The 22097-nt window shown below is 36.9% G+C and overlaps 2 protein-coding genes across 2 annotated transcripts; one reads left to right on the top strand and one right to left on the bottom strand.

The window, feature by feature from the left end:
• Positions 1-4385: 4385 nt before the first annotated feature.
• Positions 4386-5372, top strand: LOC122732521 (olfactory receptor 9I1-like). Its single transcript, XM_043972733.1, has one exon. The coding sequence runs from the start codon at positions 4386-4388 to the stop codon at positions 5370-5372; it is 987 nt and encodes a 328-aa protein (XP_043828668.1).
• A 14728-nt stretch (positions 5373-20100) lies between these two features.
• Positions 20101-21090, bottom strand: LOC122732689 (olfactory receptor 9I1-like). The gene has a single exon (XM_043973004.1). It carries the CDS (start codon positions 21085-21087, stop codon positions 20101-20103), a length of 987 nt encoding a protein of 328 aa, XP_043828939.1. The 5' UTR covers positions 21088-21090.
• Positions 21091-22097: the final 1007 nt, after the last annotated feature.

The following is a 22097-nucleotide window of genomic DNA, read 5'->3' as shown; positions in this document are numbered from 1 at the left end:
ACTGAATTCACAATTAATCAATCTTTATTAAGCATCTACAGTGTGCCAGGAATTGCTAAGTGCTGAGTAGACAAAGAAAGGCAAAATACAATCATTGCCCTCAAGGGCCTCACCTCCTAATTAAGCAGGCAGAGGAATGAAGCAAAGTGGTCTCTCAATTGCATGTCTATCTAGTAAGGAAGCCTTCAGTGTCTGTATCCTTTTAGAATCATGTAGAATCTTAGAGTTGGAATGGATTTCAAACATCATATGATCCAATTGTTATCTAAACAGGGATCTCCTCTTAGGTGGTCTTCCAGTATTTGATTTAGAGAAAACCAGTGATGGGCCTCTCACCATTTCTCAAGGCACTTCAGGAGGATCATAATTCTTGGAGCCTTTTTCTTAAAAGGCATCGAAGGGGGCAGCTAGGTGGCACAGGGGATAAAGCACTGGCCCTGGATTCAGGAGGACCTGAGTTCAGATCCATCCTCAGACACTTGACACTTATTAGCTGTGTGACCCTGGGCAAGTCACTTAACCCTCATTGCCTTGCCCCCCCCCCAAATAAATAAAGAAAGAAAGAAAGAAAGAAAGAAAGAAAAGGAATTGAAATCTTCATCTCTTTAATTTCTTTTTTAATTTAAATTTTAAATTTTATTTGTGATATATAATTATATTTTATACATATATCAAACATACATATATACACAAAGACATATAACATATATAATGTAAATTTTCTATATTATTACATTTATACATGACCTTTTTTTTTTTTTTGGTGAGGCAATTGGGGTTAAGTGATTTGCCCAGGGTCACACAGCTAGTAAGTGTTAAGTGTCTGAGGTTGGATTTGAACTCAGGTCCTCCTGAATTCAGGGCCAGTGTTGTATCCACTGTGCCACCTAGCTGCCCCTTATTATTACATTTATATATACCTAGATATATTCTAATACATATAACCTAGTATTTTAATTCCATAAATAACTGTTTTATAAATAACAAATACATATCAATTCACATAAATAATTTATATGACAAATTTATTTAAATATAATTACTATATAAATAATATCTAAATAACTCATAAATGCCCAACACATATATGTGTGTATATACATATATACCTCCTGTACCCTTCACAGCACACCCCTCCCCCACCTTTCCAGATTAAGCATTTTTATTTATATTTTTCTATTCCAATCTCTATCCCTCTCTTGTCCCCTTCCCTCCTCCCTCCCTGAGGTGGTAAATAATCCAATATGGGTTATACATATATGATCATGGAAAACATCACCATATTTGTCACTTAATGAAAGAATGTGAAAAATAGCATGTTCCAATGTGTTCCATCAATATCAGTTCTTTCCCTGGAGGTGGATAGTATGTTTCATAAATATTCCTTTGAGATTGACTTGGATCCTTGCATGGCTGGTAATAGTCAAGTCGTTCACAGTTCTTCATCAAGTAATATTGTCTCTGTGTAGAATGTTCTCTTGGTTCTGCTCACTTCCCAATACATCATTTCATATATGTCTTTCCAAGATTTTTTGAAGCTCTTATTTTTCAAATAATTTATATAGCATTGGGATTAATTGTTCTTTAAAAAATTGGTAGAAATTCACTTGGGAATCCATCTGGTCCTAGAAATTTTTCAACTCATTCAACTTCTTCAAAAACACAGATGCTATACCACTTGGTGTATAGATGTTAAGTATTGATATGCCATCATTTTCCAAGGTACCCCTTAGCAAAATATAGTTTCCCTCCCCATCTCCCCCAACTAGATTTATTTTTGCCTCTGTTCTGTCTGAAATCATAATTGCTACCCCTACTTTCCTTTGCTCCAGCCAAAGCATAATAGATCCTGCTGACTTTCTACATTTCACCCTGTGTGTAACACTCTGCCACATTTATAGTTATGATCAACTGTCTCTATCTCTCTATGCTATTTTTCATCTGCTCATCTTTCCCATTCTGACCCCCCACCCTTTCCTTTCTGACAACTGCCTTACCTATGATTACCACCTTCCCCAATATCTCCTCCCCCATATCTGTCTCTCCTCCCCCTCCATTATCACTGTCCCTATTTGAACTTCCCTATAGGGTAAGATGGATTTCTATATCAAACTGAATGTATTTGTTGTTCCCTCTTTGTACCAACTTGGATGAGAGTAAGGTTTAATCTTTGCCCATGTCCCCTATGTTCCCCTCCATTATGATTATTTATTTGTTTGCTTTTTTGCTTATTTATTTTTATGCCTACATGTGTATATGTGTGTTCACCCCATTCAGTTTCTCCCTTCCTATTTCTTTCATGAAATTTCTTTTTAGCCCTTTATTTTATTTTCTATGGTGTTATATCATCAATGTCACCTTATGATCACACCCTCTGTCTACATAAACTTTTTCTAATCATTCTTATTTTACATTTTTTAGACTTACAAATATTATTATACTTTAAATATTACCTTAGACCACAAGCTCTTTACATATACTCCTAATTGCATTAAAATTACATTTACAATAAAGTCATTGAGAATTAGAAATATTATTTTATCAAATAGAATTAGAACTAGTATAACCTTATTAAATTTCTTACAGTTTTTCTTTCTTGTTTCTTTTTTAGCTTTTAATATTTCACTTGAACCTTGTACTTATATTTAATTTTGTATTTGGAAGTCAAATTTCCCATTCAACTCTGGCCTTTTAATAAAAAATTCTTTGAATTCCTCTATTTAATTAAATTTCCATTTTTTCCCCTGAAAGATTATATTCAATTTTTCTGGGTATGTAATTCTTGGTTGTAAACCTAACTTCTTTGCCTTCTGATATATTATATTTCAAGCCCTGAGATTCTTTAATGTAGAAGCTGCCAAATCCTGTGTAATTCTGACTGTAGCACCACAATATGAGAATTGTTTGTTTTTGGTTGCTTGTAATACCTTTTCTTTGAACTGTGAGTTTTAAAATTTGACTATGATGTTCCTGGGAGTTTTCATTTTGGGATCTCTTTCAGGTGGTGATCAGTGGACTTTCAATATCTATCTTGCCCTCTGGTTCTAATATTTCAGGGCAATTTTCCTTGATAATTTCTTGAAAGATATTGTCCAGGCTTTTTTTTTTTATCATATCTTTCAGGTAGTCCAATAATTCTTATACTATCTTTCCTGGATCTATTCTCTAGGTCATTTTTTTAATGAAAAATTATACATTTTCTTCTATTTTTTTATTTTCTGATTTTGTTTTATTGTATGTTGGTGTCTTATAGAGTCACTAGTTTCCATTTGTTCAATTTTAATTTTTAAAGCATTATTTTATTCATTTACTTTTTGTAATTCCTTTTCCATTTGGCCAAATCTGTTCCTTAGGGAATTCTTTTCCTCAGTAATTTTTTGTATTTTTATATTATTATTTTGTAATTGTTTTTCATGGTTCTTCTGCATCACTTTCAATCATTCCTCAACTTCCCTAATTCAATTTTCAAAGTCTTTTGTAAGCTCTTCCAGGAATTTATTTTGGGCCTGAGACCAATTTGTACTTCTCTTTGAAGGTTAAGCTGTAATCATTTTGTTACTGTCCTCCTCTATATTTGTGTTTTGAGATTTCCTTTTATTGAAGTAGCTGTCAATAGTCAAACCTTTTTCCTTTTTTTTTTTTTTTACTCACTTTGTGTCATTTGGGCCCTGGAGGAGCAATACATTGCTCTTAGGATGATCTTTTAGGGGAAAATAGATTCCATCTGTTTCCAAATTCTTGTTCCTTTCTGCAGGACTATCAAACAAATGACCAGCTCCTTTAACATGCTTCATATTTTGCCTCCTGATGCCTTTCTGATTTTCCAGTCTGAATATCCTTTTAAATTTTAGTCCTTTTAGATTTTTGAACACTAAACATAAGCTCATATTGGTGTGGTGGGTGGAGTACAAGGCCTGTAGTCAGGAAGGCCTGAGTTCAAATCCAGCCTCAGACACTAGCTGTTTCACCTTGAGGAAGTCACTTGTTTTTTTTTTTTTCCTCAGTATCCTCATCTGTGAAATGAAAATAATAATGCTTACTTTTTAGAGTTGTGAGGATCAAATGAGAAAATAATTTTGAGGTATGTAATCCTGAGTGTGGCACCTAGTAAGAGCTCTATAAATGTTAGTTGTTATTACAATCTCATTATCTGGTTTTGGTTTGGTCACTTCCTGATTAAGACCCTTTCTCTCTTTCCCCTCAATAGTAATCACTGTTGCCTTTCTATACCCCGTGCCAAGGTTTTGGCTAATCATTTATACATGTTAGTCCTGCCTAAGGCAGGGTGAGATAATTACCTTTTCTTTGACATATTCTTTAACACCTCATTGAGTTTCCTTCACAGTGTGATTGAGTGTCATGTTGTTCCAGGTCCAAGGTCTTTAATGCCATTCTCTCCCTCACACAATCAGGCACCAGTGGAGTCAATGGCTGAGCAGAATCACACCACTGTGACAGAATTCATTCTCATTGGCTTCACTGACCAGCCCAAGTTGGGAGTTATTCTCTTCCTAGTGTTTCTCAGTTTCTACCTCATCACTGTGCTGGGCAACATGGGCATGATCCTACTGATCTGCTTGGATTCCCATCTCCACACCCCCATGTACTTCTTCCTGAGCCACCTCTCCCTCTTGGATGCCTGCTACTCTTCAGTCATTATTCCTCAGATCTTGGTCACCCTGGTTATTGGCAGGACAAGCATCTCCTATCACTCTTGTGCTGCTCAGTTCTTCTTTTTCACAGTCTGTGCTGGCACTGAGTGTTTTATGCTAGCAGTGATGGCCTATGACCGTTATGTTGCCATTAGCAGTCCTCTACTGTACTCTTCAGCCATGACAGTGGGCACTCGTTGGGGCTTGGTGGCAGGAGCCTATGGTGGTGGCTTGTCAGGGGCTATCATCCGTACAGCCTGCACATTCACACTTTCCTTTTGTGGGCCCAATGAGATCAACTTCTACTTCTGTGATCTGCCACCTCTGCTGGACCTTTCATGCAGTGACACCACCACCAGCCAAATTCTGATTATCTTCTTTGGCAACTTTGTGATTTTGGCCAATGCTCTGGTGATTCTGGTATCCTACCTGTTCATCATCAGGGCCATCCTGCAGGTCAAGTCAGTTGGAGGCAGAGCCAAGACCTTTTCTACCTGTGCCTCCCACCTCATAGCTGTGATCCTCTTCTTTGGGACTCTCACATTCATGTATCTGCGCAGCAACTCAAGTAAATCAATTGAAGAGGATAAGGTGGTATCTGTCTTCTATACTGTGGTCATTCCCATGTTGAACCCTTTTATCTACAGCCTGAGGAACAAGGAGGTGAAAGCTGCCTTCAGAAAAGTCATCAATAGGCTGCAGGTCTCCCAGGAGATGTAGTTTTGGCTGATTCATTATTCATTGTGACCGTATTCTCTTCCAAATAATGGAAATAATCATAGCTAACATTTATTACAGTCTTTTTCATGGATGCTCTCTTAGTTTCTGAGATGGATCATAGAACTGGACAGGATTTTAGAGATCACTTAATCTAGTCCCATTTGTATATGTAAGACAAGGCCCCTAACTTCAAGGAGATTATAGTACAGTAGGGAGGAAATGAAGACAAATAAACATAGTGCAGTAATATGAAAGGTCACAATTAGGTGGCAGAAGATCCAGCTGTGTCGCTAACTTGTTGTTTGACTTGGAAAATGTCACTTCCCCTCTTTTGGTCTCAGTTCCCACATCTATAAAACTGACAGTTGGGCATGGGTGTCTATAAGATCCCTTCCAGCTCTATTATTCAATTATTTTAAGTACACAAATAAATATACTTCAATATGAAGAATGAACAGTGCAGCAGAGAGGCACATGTAAGACACAATTCACCAGAACTGCAGGCAGCAACAGCATGTTGGTGCTCATGTATAAAGGCTGCTAAAACTTATTGGAAATAATATTGGAGTGACCCACTTATAGTGCCTTTTAAATCTTAAATTCCATAAACGTTAGTTATAATAGAAAAAACAGTGACAAATCTCAATATTGTTATCTTCATATCATCCTTCCCAGTTGTAGTTTATTTGACTGCACTCTGAAAAGTACTGTGGTATGCACCACAGTCCAAACAATATACAGGTACAGGCATCTTGTACCTGGGGAACATAATAGAAACCCATGGAAAATGGACCTTTTGGTGGGCAGAAGTGAGGGAGAAGCTGACCTTAGCCATTCAGTAGGTGACCTAATTACCAGGTATTCCTGATTATACTTATTATGTGCTGAGTATCAGAAATAGTGTCAGCACCCTCCAAGTTCAGCACATTGGACAGCGTCCTAATCAAACCACCCTGAAAAAGCACATTAAGTTTGGGTTAAAGGGTCTGGTATCAAATCCTGGCTCTGCCACTTACTGTTTTTGTGACCTGTGTGACCATCGTGCAGCCATTGCTCTCTGGGCCTCATTGTAAAATGAGGACCTTGGAGGAGCTGGTCTCTATGTCTTCATGATATGATTCCTCTGAAGACATGTAACCTTCTTCTGTATTGTTCACAATGTTTCTGATGTTTTATTTTATAAACACCCTCTATGTGTTAACAAGACTCTGTTCTTCTAACCATTCAAGCTTCTGCTGCTTTCCTGGGGAGCAAGTGGTTTATTTCTGGAAGGTGGCTTCTTTGCAGGGGCATGTAGTCTGGGAGGGAAAAAGAAACCAAGTCTTTAGTATTCCCAGCAGTAGCTCAGTCAAGGGCTTGGAAGAGAATTGAACATGAGAATGAAATGGTGTTTGAGAAGGAGAATGACCTCTGTAATCACTTCTTCACATGGTGATCTCCTGGGGATAAGTGGGTGAGATCTGTCTTTCTGAAAGACCTACCCCATCTATGGAAGTTTTGTCTATCATATTTGCTCAGAAACAAAGGACTCTTTATGCCTTTGTCTCCTACTAACCCCAACCCTTTTCTTCCATGGTCACATCTGGGACACAAAACTGAGAGGAAACCAGGTGTTGTTGAGCCAAGGCCCTTCCCCACAGGATAGTCAAGTCTGTTTTCCTTTCCAGAAGTGTGAGAAGCTCTGTGAAGGGACATCTCTAAGTGAGATTGGGAGACAGGGGAAAAGCAGGTCTAACAGAGAAAGTTCTTTGATCTAACCATCTTCGAGTATCCCTATGGGAAGAGTGGTAGCAGAAGGAATTTCTTTCACAGTTAGGTGAGTGAATGTGGGCTTATAGTAGTGCTACATGTTATATTCCCCATTGGACTCTGAGCTCTTGAGAGCAAAACCAATATTTTTGCCTCTTTTGTATCTCCAGTACTTCTTACAGTGCCTAGTGAGCACTTAGCACTTAATAAATGCTTTTTGACTGACCAAAGGACTAAGGAGGAGATACTGTGTTTGATGTAAGTAAGAGAAAAGAGCATGACTATGACTTTCTTGCTTTCATTTTCCATGAGGATACTTCCTGAAACAAAAAGAAATACGGCAATGGAAGGGACCTTAGAGGTCACTGGATCTAAATCTGATGTTCAGCGTAGGGAAGGCCTTAATCTAGGATGTGTACCATTCAAGGGGGCAGTGTGGTTCAGGAGTCTTGGCACTCAACTTGGAGTCAGAATGCCTAGGTTTGAACCCTATTTCTGCCACTTATTATCTCTGTGCCCTTGGAGCAGGGCTAAACATTGGGGCCCATAATCTTGGTCTCAGATGCAAAACTCTACCCCCTGGTCAATTAACTTAAGAATGCATGGGTATAAAATGGTGGATTTTGACAAAAGAAAAGGCTAGACTCAATTTTTCACCATCCAGGAACCTGGTCTTTTATTCAAAATTAATTGTTCTTCCCATTATGTCATGGTGTCATCTTGACTGACATCTCCCTGGGTGGTGAAAAATTGAGTCTCACCTTTTCTTGTGTCTATGCCCACCATTTTTACATCCACCCATTCCTTGATGGTCTATAATTTTCCTTCTAGCTTTAAATCCCTGATTTTATTATCTGACCAGAATTGAAAAGTTGCTATTGTACATTTTCATGGGACTTCACATGCCTTTTCTTTACTGTGTCCCCTTTTCCCAACTCTGGCATACTTCTTGTGTCTCCATTTTTCTTGGCCAGCAAACCCCTGCATCTCTCCCCTTGCCCTCTACCAAAGCCTGCTTTCAGGACAGAATCTGCTGTCTATCATGTCCAACTGAGTAGGAGTTTTAATCACTAAGATCTATTTCTTTGTTGGATGTAGTTTTTTAAAGCTTATTTCTCTCTGGATCATAGAATATAAAATCTGGAAGAGGCTTTAGGGATTAACCTCCTCACTTTACAGAGGAGAAACCTGAGGTGAAGAGATTTGCCCAAGGGCACAGAGACAATAAGTGGCAGAAATAGGGTTCAAACCTAGGCATTCTGACTCCGAGTTCAGTGCCATGACTCCTGAACCACACTGCCCCTTTGTCATCTGGCATAGGGATTTAGGACTTTGCCAGCAGTTGGACACACGATAAAGCAGGACCTGCCTCAGACCTCAAATCTCCCCTCATAGTTTTCATTTTAGTTTGGGAGCCCAGGCAGAGACCATATGCATATACCAAGTGTCCAAGGCACAGTGTGGATAGGGAGGGCCATAGGAGCTCAAGGAAGAGGTGTACTGCTAGCTGTGTAATCAGTGATGGCTTCTCAGAGGATTCGGATCTGGGCCCTGAAGTATGAGAAAGGTTTGGAGATGGAGGAGTAGGAGGGTCAGGACAGGAAAAGCCTGCTTCGGTGGCAGCTAGGTGGCGCAGTGGATAAAGAACTGGTCCTGGATTGAGGAGGACCTGAATTCAAATCCGGCCTCAGACACTTGGCACTTACTAGCTGTGTGACCCTGGGCAAGCCACTTAACCCTCATTGCCCTGCAAAAAAGAAAAGAAAAGAAAAGAAAAGCCTGCTTCAGCCTCCCTTTTAAACTGGTTCTCCCTATCTTTCCCAGGTTGGACGTGCCACTCATGGGCTTGATCCCACTTCTGAAGAAATCTGCTAAGTCTCTGACCTGAATTGGCTCAATCCTATTTAAACATCCTAGTAACTCCCTGGTCTCAAGAGCTCACATAAGAGTGTTAGATTTAGTTTGGACACCTAATTGGCTTAGCCTACTGCAGTTCAGAACTCCTGAGCTCAAGCAATCTACCAGCCTTAGCTTCCCTAGTAGTAATCATAAGTATGTGCCACCATGCCCAGGATGGAAAAGGGTCTTTAAAGAGGCAATAAGTAAGAACAAGACCTATTCTAGGTATGGTGACTAGAACTGTCCAGTTTAGGAGATCTCTGTGCCTTTGGATGTAATTGCCTCCCAGCTTAGAATGCATTTCCTTCTCACCTTTACTTCTTAGGTTCCCTCACCTCTCCAAAAATTCAGATTAAGTGTCATTTCCTATATGAAGTCTTTCTTTTCCCCTTGCCCATCCCAGCACCCCATCTTCCGAAATTGCCTTGTACATATTTTGTACACACTTATCTATATACATTGTCTCTTCCATTAGAATGTAAGTTCCATGTGGTCAGAGATTGTTTCTCTATTGTTCTTTTTTTGCATTTTCTTTTTTTTTCCTTTCTTAATTACATTAATGCATATTTATAAAATAAAACAAGCATTTCCACAACCTGGAACAATAAAAGATGAATGTGCATGAAAGAGACTTCAAATCTAGTATGCACAACTTGCTATTCCTTTCAAATATAGAACAAAATTATCAGGTAAATTTATTTTTTTTTCTCCTTTTTTTCCTACACTCTCCACACTTCCCCCTAAGGATGGCTGCCATTAGACACATATGAGTATATGTAAATAAAATCATTCCATAAATACTTCTGTTTATCCATACTTTCTCTGGATGCAGATACCATCTTTCCTCATAGGTCCTTTATAGTTAACTTGGGTATTGATAATGGTCAAAATGACTTAATTGCTCAAAGTAATTCTTTTTTTTTTTTAAGTGAGGCACTTGGGGTTAAGTGACTTGCCCAGGGTCACACAGCTAGTAAGTGTTAAGTGTCTGAGGCCGGATTTGAACTCAGGTACTCCTGACTCCAGGGCCAGTGCTCTATCCACTGCGCCACCTAGCTGCCCCCACTCAAAGTCATTCTTAAAAGAATATTGCTCTTACTATACACAATGTTCTCTTGTTTCTGCTCATTTCACTCTTCATTATTACATGCAAGGCTTTCCATGTTTTTCTAAGATCATTGAGTTCACTATTTCTCATAGCACAGTAATATTTCATCACAATCATATACCACAACTTGTTCAGCCATTCCCCAATTTATGGGCATCACGGCAATTTTTTGTTCTTTGCCACAAGGAGAACTGCTACAAACCTTTTAGAATGTATAAGTTCTCTTCATTTTACCCTAATTATTTTTAGAAATAGACCTGGTAATGGTATTGCTGGATCAAGGGGTAGCATAATTCCAGATTGTTCTCCAAAATGTTTGGATCAGTACACAATTCCACCAACAATGAATTAGTGTCTCAATTTTTTCACATCCCCTCCAACATTTGTTGCTTTCCCCTTCAATAATTTTAGCCATTCTGGTATGTGTAAAATGATATCTCAAGGTTATTTTTATCAACATTTCTCTAATCAAAATGATTTAAAGCATTTTAAAAATATGACTATAAGTTGTTTTGCGTTCTTCATTGAAAAATTGCCTATTCATATCCTTTGACCATTTATCAATTGGGGAATGACTCATATTCTTATAGATTTGACAAACTTCTTTATATACTTGAGATATATCACCTTTGTGTGATAAACTGTTTATAAACATTCCCCCATTTTCTTTTTTTGAGAGTAATAAACATTTTTATTTATAGTTTTAGGTTCCAATTTTTATCCCTTCTTTCCCTCCTCCTCTCCCTGAGGTGGCATGCAATCAGATATGAGTTATACATGTAAGATTATGTAAAGAATGATCATATTAGTCATTTTGTACAAGAAAACTTGAATAAAAGAAAAAAATGAAAGAAAGTGAAAAGTAAAATGCTTCATTCTATTCCATCAATATCAGTTCTTTCTTTGGAGGTGGATAGTATATTTCAATAATCCTTTGGGATTTTCTTGGATCATTGTATTGTTGAGAATAGTCAAGTCATTCACAGTTCTTCATCAAACAATATGGCTGTCTCTGTGCACAGTGTTCTCTTGGTTCTGCTCACTTCACTATACATCAATTCATACATGTCTTTCCAGGACTTTCTGAAGTCATTCTGCTTGTCATTTCTTATACCACAATAATATTCCATCACCATCATATACCACAACTTGTTTAGCCATTCCCCAATTGATGTCCAATCCTTAGCCACCACAAAAAGAGCTGCTATAAATATTTTGGTACTAATAGGTCTTTTTCTCTTTTTGGGAATGTCTTTGGGATATAAACTTAGCAGTGATATTGCTGGATCAAAAGGTATGCACAATTCTATAGCCCTTTGGGCATAATTCCAAATTGCTCTCCAGAATGGTTGAATCTTTTCATAATTCCACCAAGAGTGGATTAACATCCTAGTTTTCCCACATCCCCTTCAACATCCAGTATTTCCCATTTTTGTTATATTTGCCACTCTGAGTTGTTTTAATTTGCATTTTGCTGATCAGTAGTGATCCAGAGCATCTTAAATATGATTATAGATGTCTTTGATTTCTTTGTCTGAAAACTGCCTTTTCATATCCTTTGACCATTTATTAACCTCCCCTCTCCCCTCACCACAATTTTCTACTTTCCTTCTCATTCTGGTGATAGTTCTTTCATTTGTAGAAAATCTTTTTAATTTAATGTAATAAATATTTTCCATTTTACACCTAACTGTTTTTTCTTTCCCTTATTTTTAAGTTGATTTCTTATCCACAAATCTGATAAGTAATATGTTCCTTGTTCTGCTAATTTTCTTGTAATCTCTTTCTTTATATTTGTCATGCATCATTTTTAAATTTTTTTTTGTAAGGTAATTTTGGTTGTGACTTGCTCAGGGTAACAAGCTAGTAAGTGTCAAGTGTCTGAGGTAGGATTTTAACTCAGGTCCTCCTGAATCCAGTACCAATGCTCTATCCACTGTGCCACCTAGCTGCCCCTCATGTATCCTTTTTGACCATATCTTGGTAAATGGTGTAAGATATTGGTCTATGTCCAATTTCTATCAGGCTGTGTTCCAGTTTTCCCAACAATTTTTATCAAATAATGGATGTTTATCCACAAATCTTGTCTTTACACTTGTCAAATACAAAGTTATTGTATTTATTTATTTATTTAGCTAGAAATTGTATATCTATTCTGTTCCAGTGCTTTACCTTTCTATTTCACCAGTACCTGATAGTTTCAATAATTATTATCTTATAATAAAGTTTAAGGTCTGGTTCTGTTAACTCCCCTTCCTCTTTTTTTTCTGGACAATGAGGGTTAAGTGACTTGCTCAGGGTCACACAGCTAGTAAGTCTCAAGTGTCTGAGGCTGAATTTGAATTCAGCCCCTCCTGAATCCAGGGCCAGTGTTTTATCCACTTTGTTACCTTGCTATCTCCCAATTTTCTTCCATTCCTTTCTATTTGTTTTTATTATTTCCTTTGTTATTCTTTGCTTTTTTGTTTGTTCAAATGAATTTTGTCATTATTTTTTCTAATTTAGTAATATATATATTTTTCGTAAATTAATTAGGATTGTATTGAATATATAAATTAGTTTAGGTAAAATAGTCATTTTAATTATTTTGCCCCTGCCAACCCATGAACAATTAATATGTCTCCAATTATGTAAGTATGATTTTTATGTATATAAAAAAGTTTTAAAAATAATTTTGTTTATATAGTTCCTAGTTTTGTTTTGACAGGTGTAGTCCCAGGTATATTGAACTGTATTCTTATTTCAAATGAGGTATCTTTTCTTGCAAAGTTTTATTTGTGACATGTAGGCACACTGATGATTTATATGGATATATTTTACATCCTGCTACTTTGCTAAAGGTATTACTTTTTTCAACTAACTTTTTAGTTGAATATGATTTTCCAAGTATATAATCTGCAAAAGAGAGATTTTTATTACCTCATTCCCTATTCTGATTCCTTCTACTTTTCTTCTTTTATTGCTTTTATTGTATTTCCAATACAATATTGAATAATATTAGTGACAGTGGACATCCTTGTTTCACTTGGGTTCTACTGGGAATGTTTATCTAGTTTATTGCCATTACAAATAATGCTTGCTGATGGTTTTGGATAAATGCTTTTTATCAACTGAAGGAAAATACATTTATACGAATACTTTCAAGTACTTTTAAGAGCAATGAGTGTTATATCAAAAGCTTTTTTCTGAATCTATTGATAACCATAAGCTTTTAAAAACTTTTATTATTAATGTAATCAGTTATGTTAATTGTTTTCCTTATATTAAACCATCTCTGCATTCCTAGTATAAACCCCACTTGATCATAATGTATAATATTTGTAATATATTGTCATAATATTTTAACTAGTATTTTATTTAGGATTTTTACATCCATATTCATTAATGAAATTGATCTATAATTTTCTTTTTCTGTTTTTACTCTTCTTGGTTTAGGTATCAGTATCATATTTGTTTCATAAAAGGACTTTGGTAGGATCTCTTCTTTGCCTGTTATTTCAAATAATTTATTTATTATTGGAATTAGTGTTCTTTAGATCTTTGATAAAATTCACTTGTAAATCCATTGGACCTGACTTCCAGTGCTAAGATGGCAGAATGAGGAAGAAACACTCTGAAGCCCTCTCAAATTTTCACTCCAAACAATTAGAAAACCACCTCAGAATTGTTCCACAAACAGGAGAGCAGCTTACCAGCCTGGAAGGAATGGTCTATCTTACCTGGGTGGGAGGGGAATAAGGTTTGAGGGCAAGGCATTAGCAGCAGCCAGCCTTATAGTAGGGTGTCTGCAGCAAGACTCTAAGCCTGGGGAAATCCAACAAAAAGGTTCTGCCCTCCTGAAAACCAGCAACTCCCTAGGCAAGTAAGCAGTCTGGGCAACACAGAAAGGCCCCACCCAGGCAGCCACATCCTCAGCACAAGCCACTAGGGAGGTCTTGACCCCACTGCTGACCAGTAGTAAGACCCAACCCCAAGGCTGGCCAACAGTGAAATCCTGACCCTGGGGCCTATCAGCAGAGAGACTCTGTTTCCATAGTAAACCAACAGTAGCGTGTACCAACCCTCAGGCAAATCTGCAAACAGAATTAAGCCTTCAGAGCCTGCTAGTAGAAAGATCATTTACTATAGCAACCCAGCAGCAGGTCACCACCCCTAAGCCAGACCAGCAACAAGATCCCTCCTCCAGGGCTAGCCACCAGAAAGACTCTATTACTATAGTAACACAGCAACAAGGACCCATTTCTAGATCAGGCTAATAGCTAAACTTCACATTCAGGGGAGGTCAACAGAGAGGATCCATTACCCCAATACAAGCCAGAAGGGAAGTTTGTCCTACAGAGAAAGTAAACAGTGAAGCCCTGAAGCCCAGTGGAAGCCACCAGTAAGACCAAGAGTTCCAGTACAAAAATTTGGGACAGTGCAGGACTATAGACCAACTTTCACATAAAAACACCAAGTCACAAAAAAGGCATAAAAATGAGCCATAAAAAAGCTTGACTATACAAAGTTACTATGGTTATAGGGAAGATCAAGGCATAAACTTAGAGGAAGACAATAATGCTAAAATGGCTACAGGTGAAACTTCAAAGAAAAATGTAATTTGGTTTCAGGACCAAGAAGAATTCCTGAGGACTTAAAAAAAATAAATTAGATAAGTAGAAGAAAATTGGTAAAAGAAATGAGAGTAATGCAAGAGAATCATGAAAAAAGAGTCAATAGCATGGAAAAAAATATACAAAAATTTACAGGGAAAAATAACTCCCTAATGTACAAAAAGTCACTGAATAAAATAATTCCTTAAAATTAGTATTAAACAAATGAAAACTAATGACTCTATGAGACATCAAGATACAATAAAATAAAATTAAGAAGTTTAAAAAAGAAGAAAATGTTAAATTTATTATTGGAAATATAACTGACCTAGAAAATAGATCCAGAAGAGATAATACAAGAATTATTGCACTATGTGAAAGCCATGATTAAAAAAGAGACTGGATAATATCTTTCAAGAAATTATCAAAACTGCCCAGAGGGTAAAATAATTATTGAAAGAATCCACTAATTCCCACCTTAAAGAGATCCCATAACGAAAACTCCTAGGAACATCATAGAAAAAGTGAAATATTTTTGAGGAGGGAATAGGTGGGGAATAAGAGAGGGGGCAGGGATACACAAGCAAAAAATAGCATGGAGGGAAATACACAGTTATTATCATAAGTATAAATGCAAATGGGATGAATTTCCCATTAAACAGAAATGGATAGAAGAATGGATTAAACACCAAACTCTTACAATACATTGTTTATAAGAAACACATTTGAAGTAGAGAGATACACAAAAGATAAAAGGGCTGGTACAGAATCTATTATGGTACAGCTGAAGCAAAGAAAGGGTAGCAATCATGATTTCAACCAAAACAAAAGCAAAAATAGATCTAATTAAAAGAGACAAAGAAGGAAATTATATCTTGCTGAAAGGCACTATAGGTAATGAAGTCATACCAATACTTAACATATATGCACAAAATGGTATAGCATCTAGGTTTTTTGAAATCTTTTTTTTTTTTTGCAGGGCAATGAGGGTTAGGTGACTTGCCTAGGGTCACACAGCTAGTAAGTGTCAAGTGGCATCTAGATTTTTGAAGGAAAAGTTGAATGAGTTGCAGGAAGAAATAGATAATAAACCTACACTAGTGGGAGACCTTAACCTTCTCCTCTCTGAACTGGATACATCTAACTGAAAAAATAAACAGGAAAGAAGGAAAGGAAGAAGAGGAAATTCTGGAAAAGTTAGATTATGATATATCTCTGAAGATAATTGAATAGGAATAGAAAGGAAAATATCTTCTTCTCAGCAGTATATGGCAAATACACAAATATTGACCATGTATTAGGACATAAAAACCTTACAACCAAATCAGAAAAATGGAAATAGTAAATACATCCTTTTCAAATAATAATGTAACAAAAAATTACATTCAATAATGGCCTATTGGAAGAGAGATAAAAAATTAATTGGAAATTAAATAATCTAATCCTAAAAAAGAAGTTGGTCAAACAACAAATCACAGAAACAATTGATAATTTCATTAAAGAAAATGATGAGACAACATGTCAAAGTTTATGGGATGCAGCCAAAGCATTTTCCCTTAGGGGAAAATGTATATCTCTAACTGCTTACATCAATAAAATAGAAAAACAGAACAATGAATTGGGCATGCAACTAAAAACCTAGAAAATGAACAAATTAAAAATCAAATTGGAAATCCTGAAAATCAAAGGAGAGATTAATAAAATTGAAAGAAAATCATTGAAATAATAAATGAAACCAGAAGTTGGCTTTATGAAAAAAACCATTAAAATAGATAAACCATTAGTTAATTTAACCAAAAAAGAAAAAAAATTAAACCAAATTATTAGTGTCAAAATGAAAGGAGTGGGGGCAGCTAGATGGCACAGTGGATAGAGCACTGGCCCTGGATTCAGGAGTACCTGAGTTCAAATCTGGTCTCAGACATTTAACACTTACTAGCTGTGTGACCCTGGGCAAGTCACTTAGCCCCAATTGCCCTGCAAAAAAAAAAAAAAAGAAAAAAAAGAAAACGAAAGGAGTGAACACCTTACCACCAATAACAAGGAAATTAAGACAATTATTAGGAGTTATTTTGTCCAATTATATGGCAATAAATTTGACAATCTAAATGAAATGGATGGATATCTACAAAAATGTAAATTATCCAGAGTAAGAGAAGAAATAAAATTCTTAAATAACCCACTTTTAGAAAAAGAAATTGAACAAGTGATCAACAAACTTCCTAAGAAAAAATCCCTAGGAGCAGATTGTTTCATAAGTGAATTCTACCAAACATTTAAAGAACAATTAATCCCAATATTATGTAAATTATTTGGGAAAATAGGTGAAGCAGTCCTACCAAATTCCTTTTATGAAACAAATATGGTGCTGATACCCAAACCAAGAAGAGCCAAAAGAGAGAAAGAAAATTATAGACAAAATTTCCCTAATGAATATTGCTGTAAAAATTTTAAATAAAATACTAGCAAAGAGATTATAGCAATATATCACAAGGATCATACAGTATGATCAGGTGGGATTTATATTAGGAAAACTTCCTGCATAATTGACCATATCAATAACAAACCCGACAGAAATCACATTATTATCTTAATAGATGCAGAAAAAGCCTTTGACAAAATACAGCACCCATTCCTATTAAAAACATTAGAGAGCATAGGAATAAATGGAGCTTACTTTAAAATGAAAAGTAATATTTATCTAAAACCATCAGTGAGCATTATCTGTAATGGGGATAAGCTAGAAACTTTCCTAGTACAATCAGGGGTGAAGCAAGGATGCCCATTATCACCTCTATTATTTAATATTCTAGTAGCAATATTAGCTGTAGCAATAAGAGACAAAAAAGAAATTAAAGGAATTAGAATAGGCAATGAAGAAACAAAACGATTTCTTTTTATTTATTTATTTATTTTTTGGCTGGGCAATGAAGGTTAAGTGACTTGCCCAGGGTCACACAGAAAACTATTACTTTTTGCAGATGACATGATGTTATACTGAGAAAATCCTAGAGAATCAACTTAAATTACTTGAAATTACTAACAATTTTAACAAAGTTGTAGGATACAAAGTAAATCCACATAAATCATCAGCATTCTTATACATTACAAAGCCCTGCAAGAAGAAATAGTAAGAGATATTTCATTTACAATAACTCTAGATAACATAAAATACCTGGGAGTGTGCTTGCCAAAACAATCCCAGGAACTATATAAACAAAATTACAAAAAAATCTTTTTATATAAATAAAATCAGATTCAAATAATTGGAGAAATATTAATTGTTCATGGGTTTTCAAGGCTAATATGAAAATAAAGCGACAATTTTACCTGAAGCAATTTACGTATTTAACACCATCACAATTAAATTACCAAAAATGACCAAATTAGAAAAAATAACAACAAAATTCATTAAGAACGAAAAGTAAAGAATATCAAAGGAACTAATAAAAATGTAAAGGAAGGTGATTTAGCACTAGCAGATCTTCTACTCTATTAAAAGCAGTAATTATCAAACTATCTGGTACTGGCTAAGAAATATAAAAGTAGATGAATGGAATACAGTAGAAATAAAATTTACAGCAGCAAATAAACATAATAACCTTGTATTTGACAAATGTAAAGACAATATTTGGGGATAAGAATTCATTATTTGGTAAAAATATTTTTTTGGAGGAAAACCGGAAAGCAGCCTGTTAGAAACTGGGCATAGGCCAATATCTTACACCATTTACCAAGATAAGGTCAAAATGGATACATGACATAGAGATGAAGAGATTGCATGAAAATTAGAACATGGAACATATTACTTATCAGACTTATGGAGGAAAGTGAGGTGTAAAATGGATAACTCTGATTATATTAAATAGACAACTGGGATGGACCAACCTTCCGTGGAGTTGGTGTGTCTCCCAGAAATACGAATCTCTTCCAGTTACTCCTAGGAGTGTGCTATGTAAAGGAATTATTACATAGGTCACTATCCTCTAATATCATTTCATGCTTATGTTCAGTTCTCTTCCAAGTCCTCGACTGAGCTATTATAGGGAGTACTGAAGACTTAGTTTCTCTTTTTCTCCCAGATATATTCTTCCAAAGAAGCCACCTTCCAGAAGTGAATCACTTGACCCAAGGCAGGCAGCAGAAGCTTATAGCAGTAGAAGAGCAGAGGTTTGGTAGCACATAGGGAGCATTTATAAAAGAAAGCCTCAGAAATTTCACGGACAATACAGAAGATGATGATATATGTCTTCAGAGAGATCATAGCATGTAGACATAGAGGGCAGTTGCTCCAAGGCCATCATTTTGCAGTGAGGCCCACAGAGCAATGACTGACCCATGGTCACACGAGTCACAAAAATAGTAAGTGGCAGAAACAGGATTTGAAACCAGTTTCTTTCACTCTAAATCCAATTCACTTTTCTACAGTGATAAACAGTGTGGTATGATTGGGACTTTGCCCAATATGCTCAACTGGGAGTGTGCTGACACATATTTCTAATCATTAGCACATAATAAATATAATTAGGAATACCTGGTAATTAGGTCAATTGGTGATGGGCCAAGGTCAGCTTCTCCCTCGTACTCTTCCCATCTAATGGTGCAATTTTTAAGTGGTTTGTATTATGTTCCCCATGTGCAAAATGCCTGGAATCAGAACACTGATTCCTCTCCACCACAGTACTTGTCAAAATAGAATTAAAGTCCAACTTGGATGATATGAAGATAACAATAATGTGATTTGTCACTGTTTTCACTCTTATAACAAACATTTATAGAATTTGGGGTTTACAAAGAACAATAAGTGGATCATTCAAATATTATCTCCAATAAGTATAAGAAACCTTTTGTACATGGGTCACCAACATACTGCCTGCTGTTTTGGTGAATAGTGCCTTGCACCTGCCTCTCTTGTGCACTTACCACTACTCATCTTGCCATATAGTATTTGTGACCAGAAATAATTGAATAATAAAGCTGGAAGGAATATTATGCACGCTAATGCCCAATTCTCAATTTTGTAAAGGTGGAAACTGAGTCTAAGAGAGGGGAAGTGACATTTTGCAAGTCACACAGCAAGTTAGTTACATAGCTCAGTCTTCTGCCTCACAGTTTAGTGGCCTTTCATACTCCTACATCATGTTCACTGGTCTTAATTTCTTCCTTACTACACTACAATCTCCTTGAGGGTAGGAAGTGTGCTTTACATATACAAATGGAGCTAGACTAGATGATATTTAAAGTCCCTTCCAGTTCTAGACCCTATGATCCCTCTCAGACCCTAAGACAGCATCCATGAAAAAGAATTTTATAAATGTTTGCTATTATTTCCATTATTTGGAGAAGAATACAGTCACAATGAATAATGGATCAGCCAGAACTAAATCTCTTGGGAGACCTGCAGTCTATTGATGACTTTTATGAAGGCAGCTTTCACCTCCTTGTTCCTCAGGCTGTAGATAAAAGGGTTCAACATGGGAATGACCACAGTATAGAAGACAGATACCACCTTATCCTCTTCAATTGATTTACTTGAGTTGCTGCGCAGATACATGAATGTGAGAGTCCCAAAGAAGAGGATCACAGCTATGAGGTGGGAGGCACAGGTAGAAAAGGTCTTGGCTCTGCCTCCAACTGACTTGACCTGCAGGATGGCCCTGATGATGAACAGGTAGGATACCAGAATCACCAGAGCATTGGCCAAAATCACAAAGTCGCCAAAGAAGATAATCAGAATTTGGCTGGTGGTGGTGTCACTGCATGAAAGGTCCAGCAGAGGTGGCAGATCACAGAAGTAGAAGTTGATCTCATTGGGCCCACAAAAGGAAAGTGTGAATGTGCAGGCTGTACGGATGATAGCCCCTGACAAGCCACCACCATAGGCTCCTGCCACCAAGCCCCAACGAGTGCCCACTGTCATAGCTGAGGAGTACAGTAGAGGACTGCTAATGGCAACATAACGGTCATAGGCCATCACTGCTAGCATAAAACATTCAGTGGCTGCACAGACTGTGAAAAAGAAGAACTGAGCAGCACAAGAGTGATAGGAAATGCTTGTCCTGCCAATAACCAGGGTGACCAAGATCTGAGGAATAATGACTGAAGAGTAGCAGGCATCCAAGAGGGAGAGGTGGCTCAGGAAGAAGTACATGGGGGTGTGGAGATGGGAATCCAAGCAGATCAGTAGGATCATGCCCATGTTGCCCAGCACAGTGATGAGGTAGAAACTGAGAAACACTAGGAAGAGAATAACTCCCAACTTGGGCTGGTCAGTGAAGCCAATGAGAATGAATTCTGTCACAGTGGTGTGATTCTGCTCAGCCATTGACTCCACTACTGCCTGATTGTGTGAGGGAGAGAATGGCATTAAGGACCCCGGACCTGGCATAATATGACCATCAAGCACATTATGAAGGAAATGCAATGAGGAGTTAAAGGGCACTTCAAGGAAAGGATAATTATCTCACCCCATACTAGGCAGGGCCAAAATGAATTAATGATTAGCCAAAATGTTGGCATAGAGTGTGAGAAGGCAAGAATGATACTAGTGGGGATAAGGAGAGAAGGGTTCTTAATTAGGAAATGGGCAAGTCAAAACCAGACAATGACATTGCTTTTTTTTTTTTTTTTTTGGTGAAGCAATTGGGGTTAAGTGACTTGCCCAGGGTCACACAGCTAGTAAGTGTTAAGTGTCTGAGGCCGCATTTGAACTCAGGTCTTCCTGAATCCAGGGCCAGTGCTCTATCCACTGTGCCACCTAGCTGCCCCCAGACAATGACATTGCAATAGCACCAATATCAACAACTAGCATTTATAAAACTCTTACTATGTGTTATGTTGCTAAGTACTTTACAATCACTATTTCATTTGATCATCATAACAACTCTAAAATGTCCATGTTATTATTAACATTTTACAGATGAAGATATAGAGGCAAACAGAGGTTAAGTGACGTGCTCAAAGTGAAACAGCTAGTGTCTGTGGGTGGATTTTAACTCAGGCCTTCATGACTGCAGACCTCCCACCACAGCAATACCAGTTCATATTTAGTGCTCAAAAATGTAAAGGGCTAAGATAGTCAGGAAAACTAGAACCAGCAGTGGAACATTCAGGATGAAAAGTCAGAAAAGAATCAAGAGGCAAACTATGGAGCATGTTAAAGGAGCTGGATAAAGGAGCTGCATAAAGGGACATGAATTTGGACAAAGAAGGGATCTATTTTCCCCTAGAAGATCATCCTAAGAGCAATGGATTGAGATTAAAGAGAGGAAGATTTCAATTCCTTTTAAGAAAAGGCTCCAAGAATTATGACCCTCCTGAAGTGTCCTGAGAAATGTGAGAGGTCCATCACTGGTTTTCTCTAAATCAAATCCTGAG

Source organism: Dromiciops gliroides, chromosome 6 (genome assembly GCF_019393635.1).
Source record: "Dromiciops gliroides isolate mDroGli1 chromosome 6, mDroGli1.pri, whole genome shotgun sequence".
NCBI classification, from domain to species: Eukaryota; Metazoa; Chordata; class Mammalia; order Microbiotheria; family Microbiotheriidae; genus Dromiciops; species Dromiciops gliroides.
Note: the sequence above shows the minus strand (reverse complement) of the source record. Positions and strands in the feature narration are given on the sequence as shown.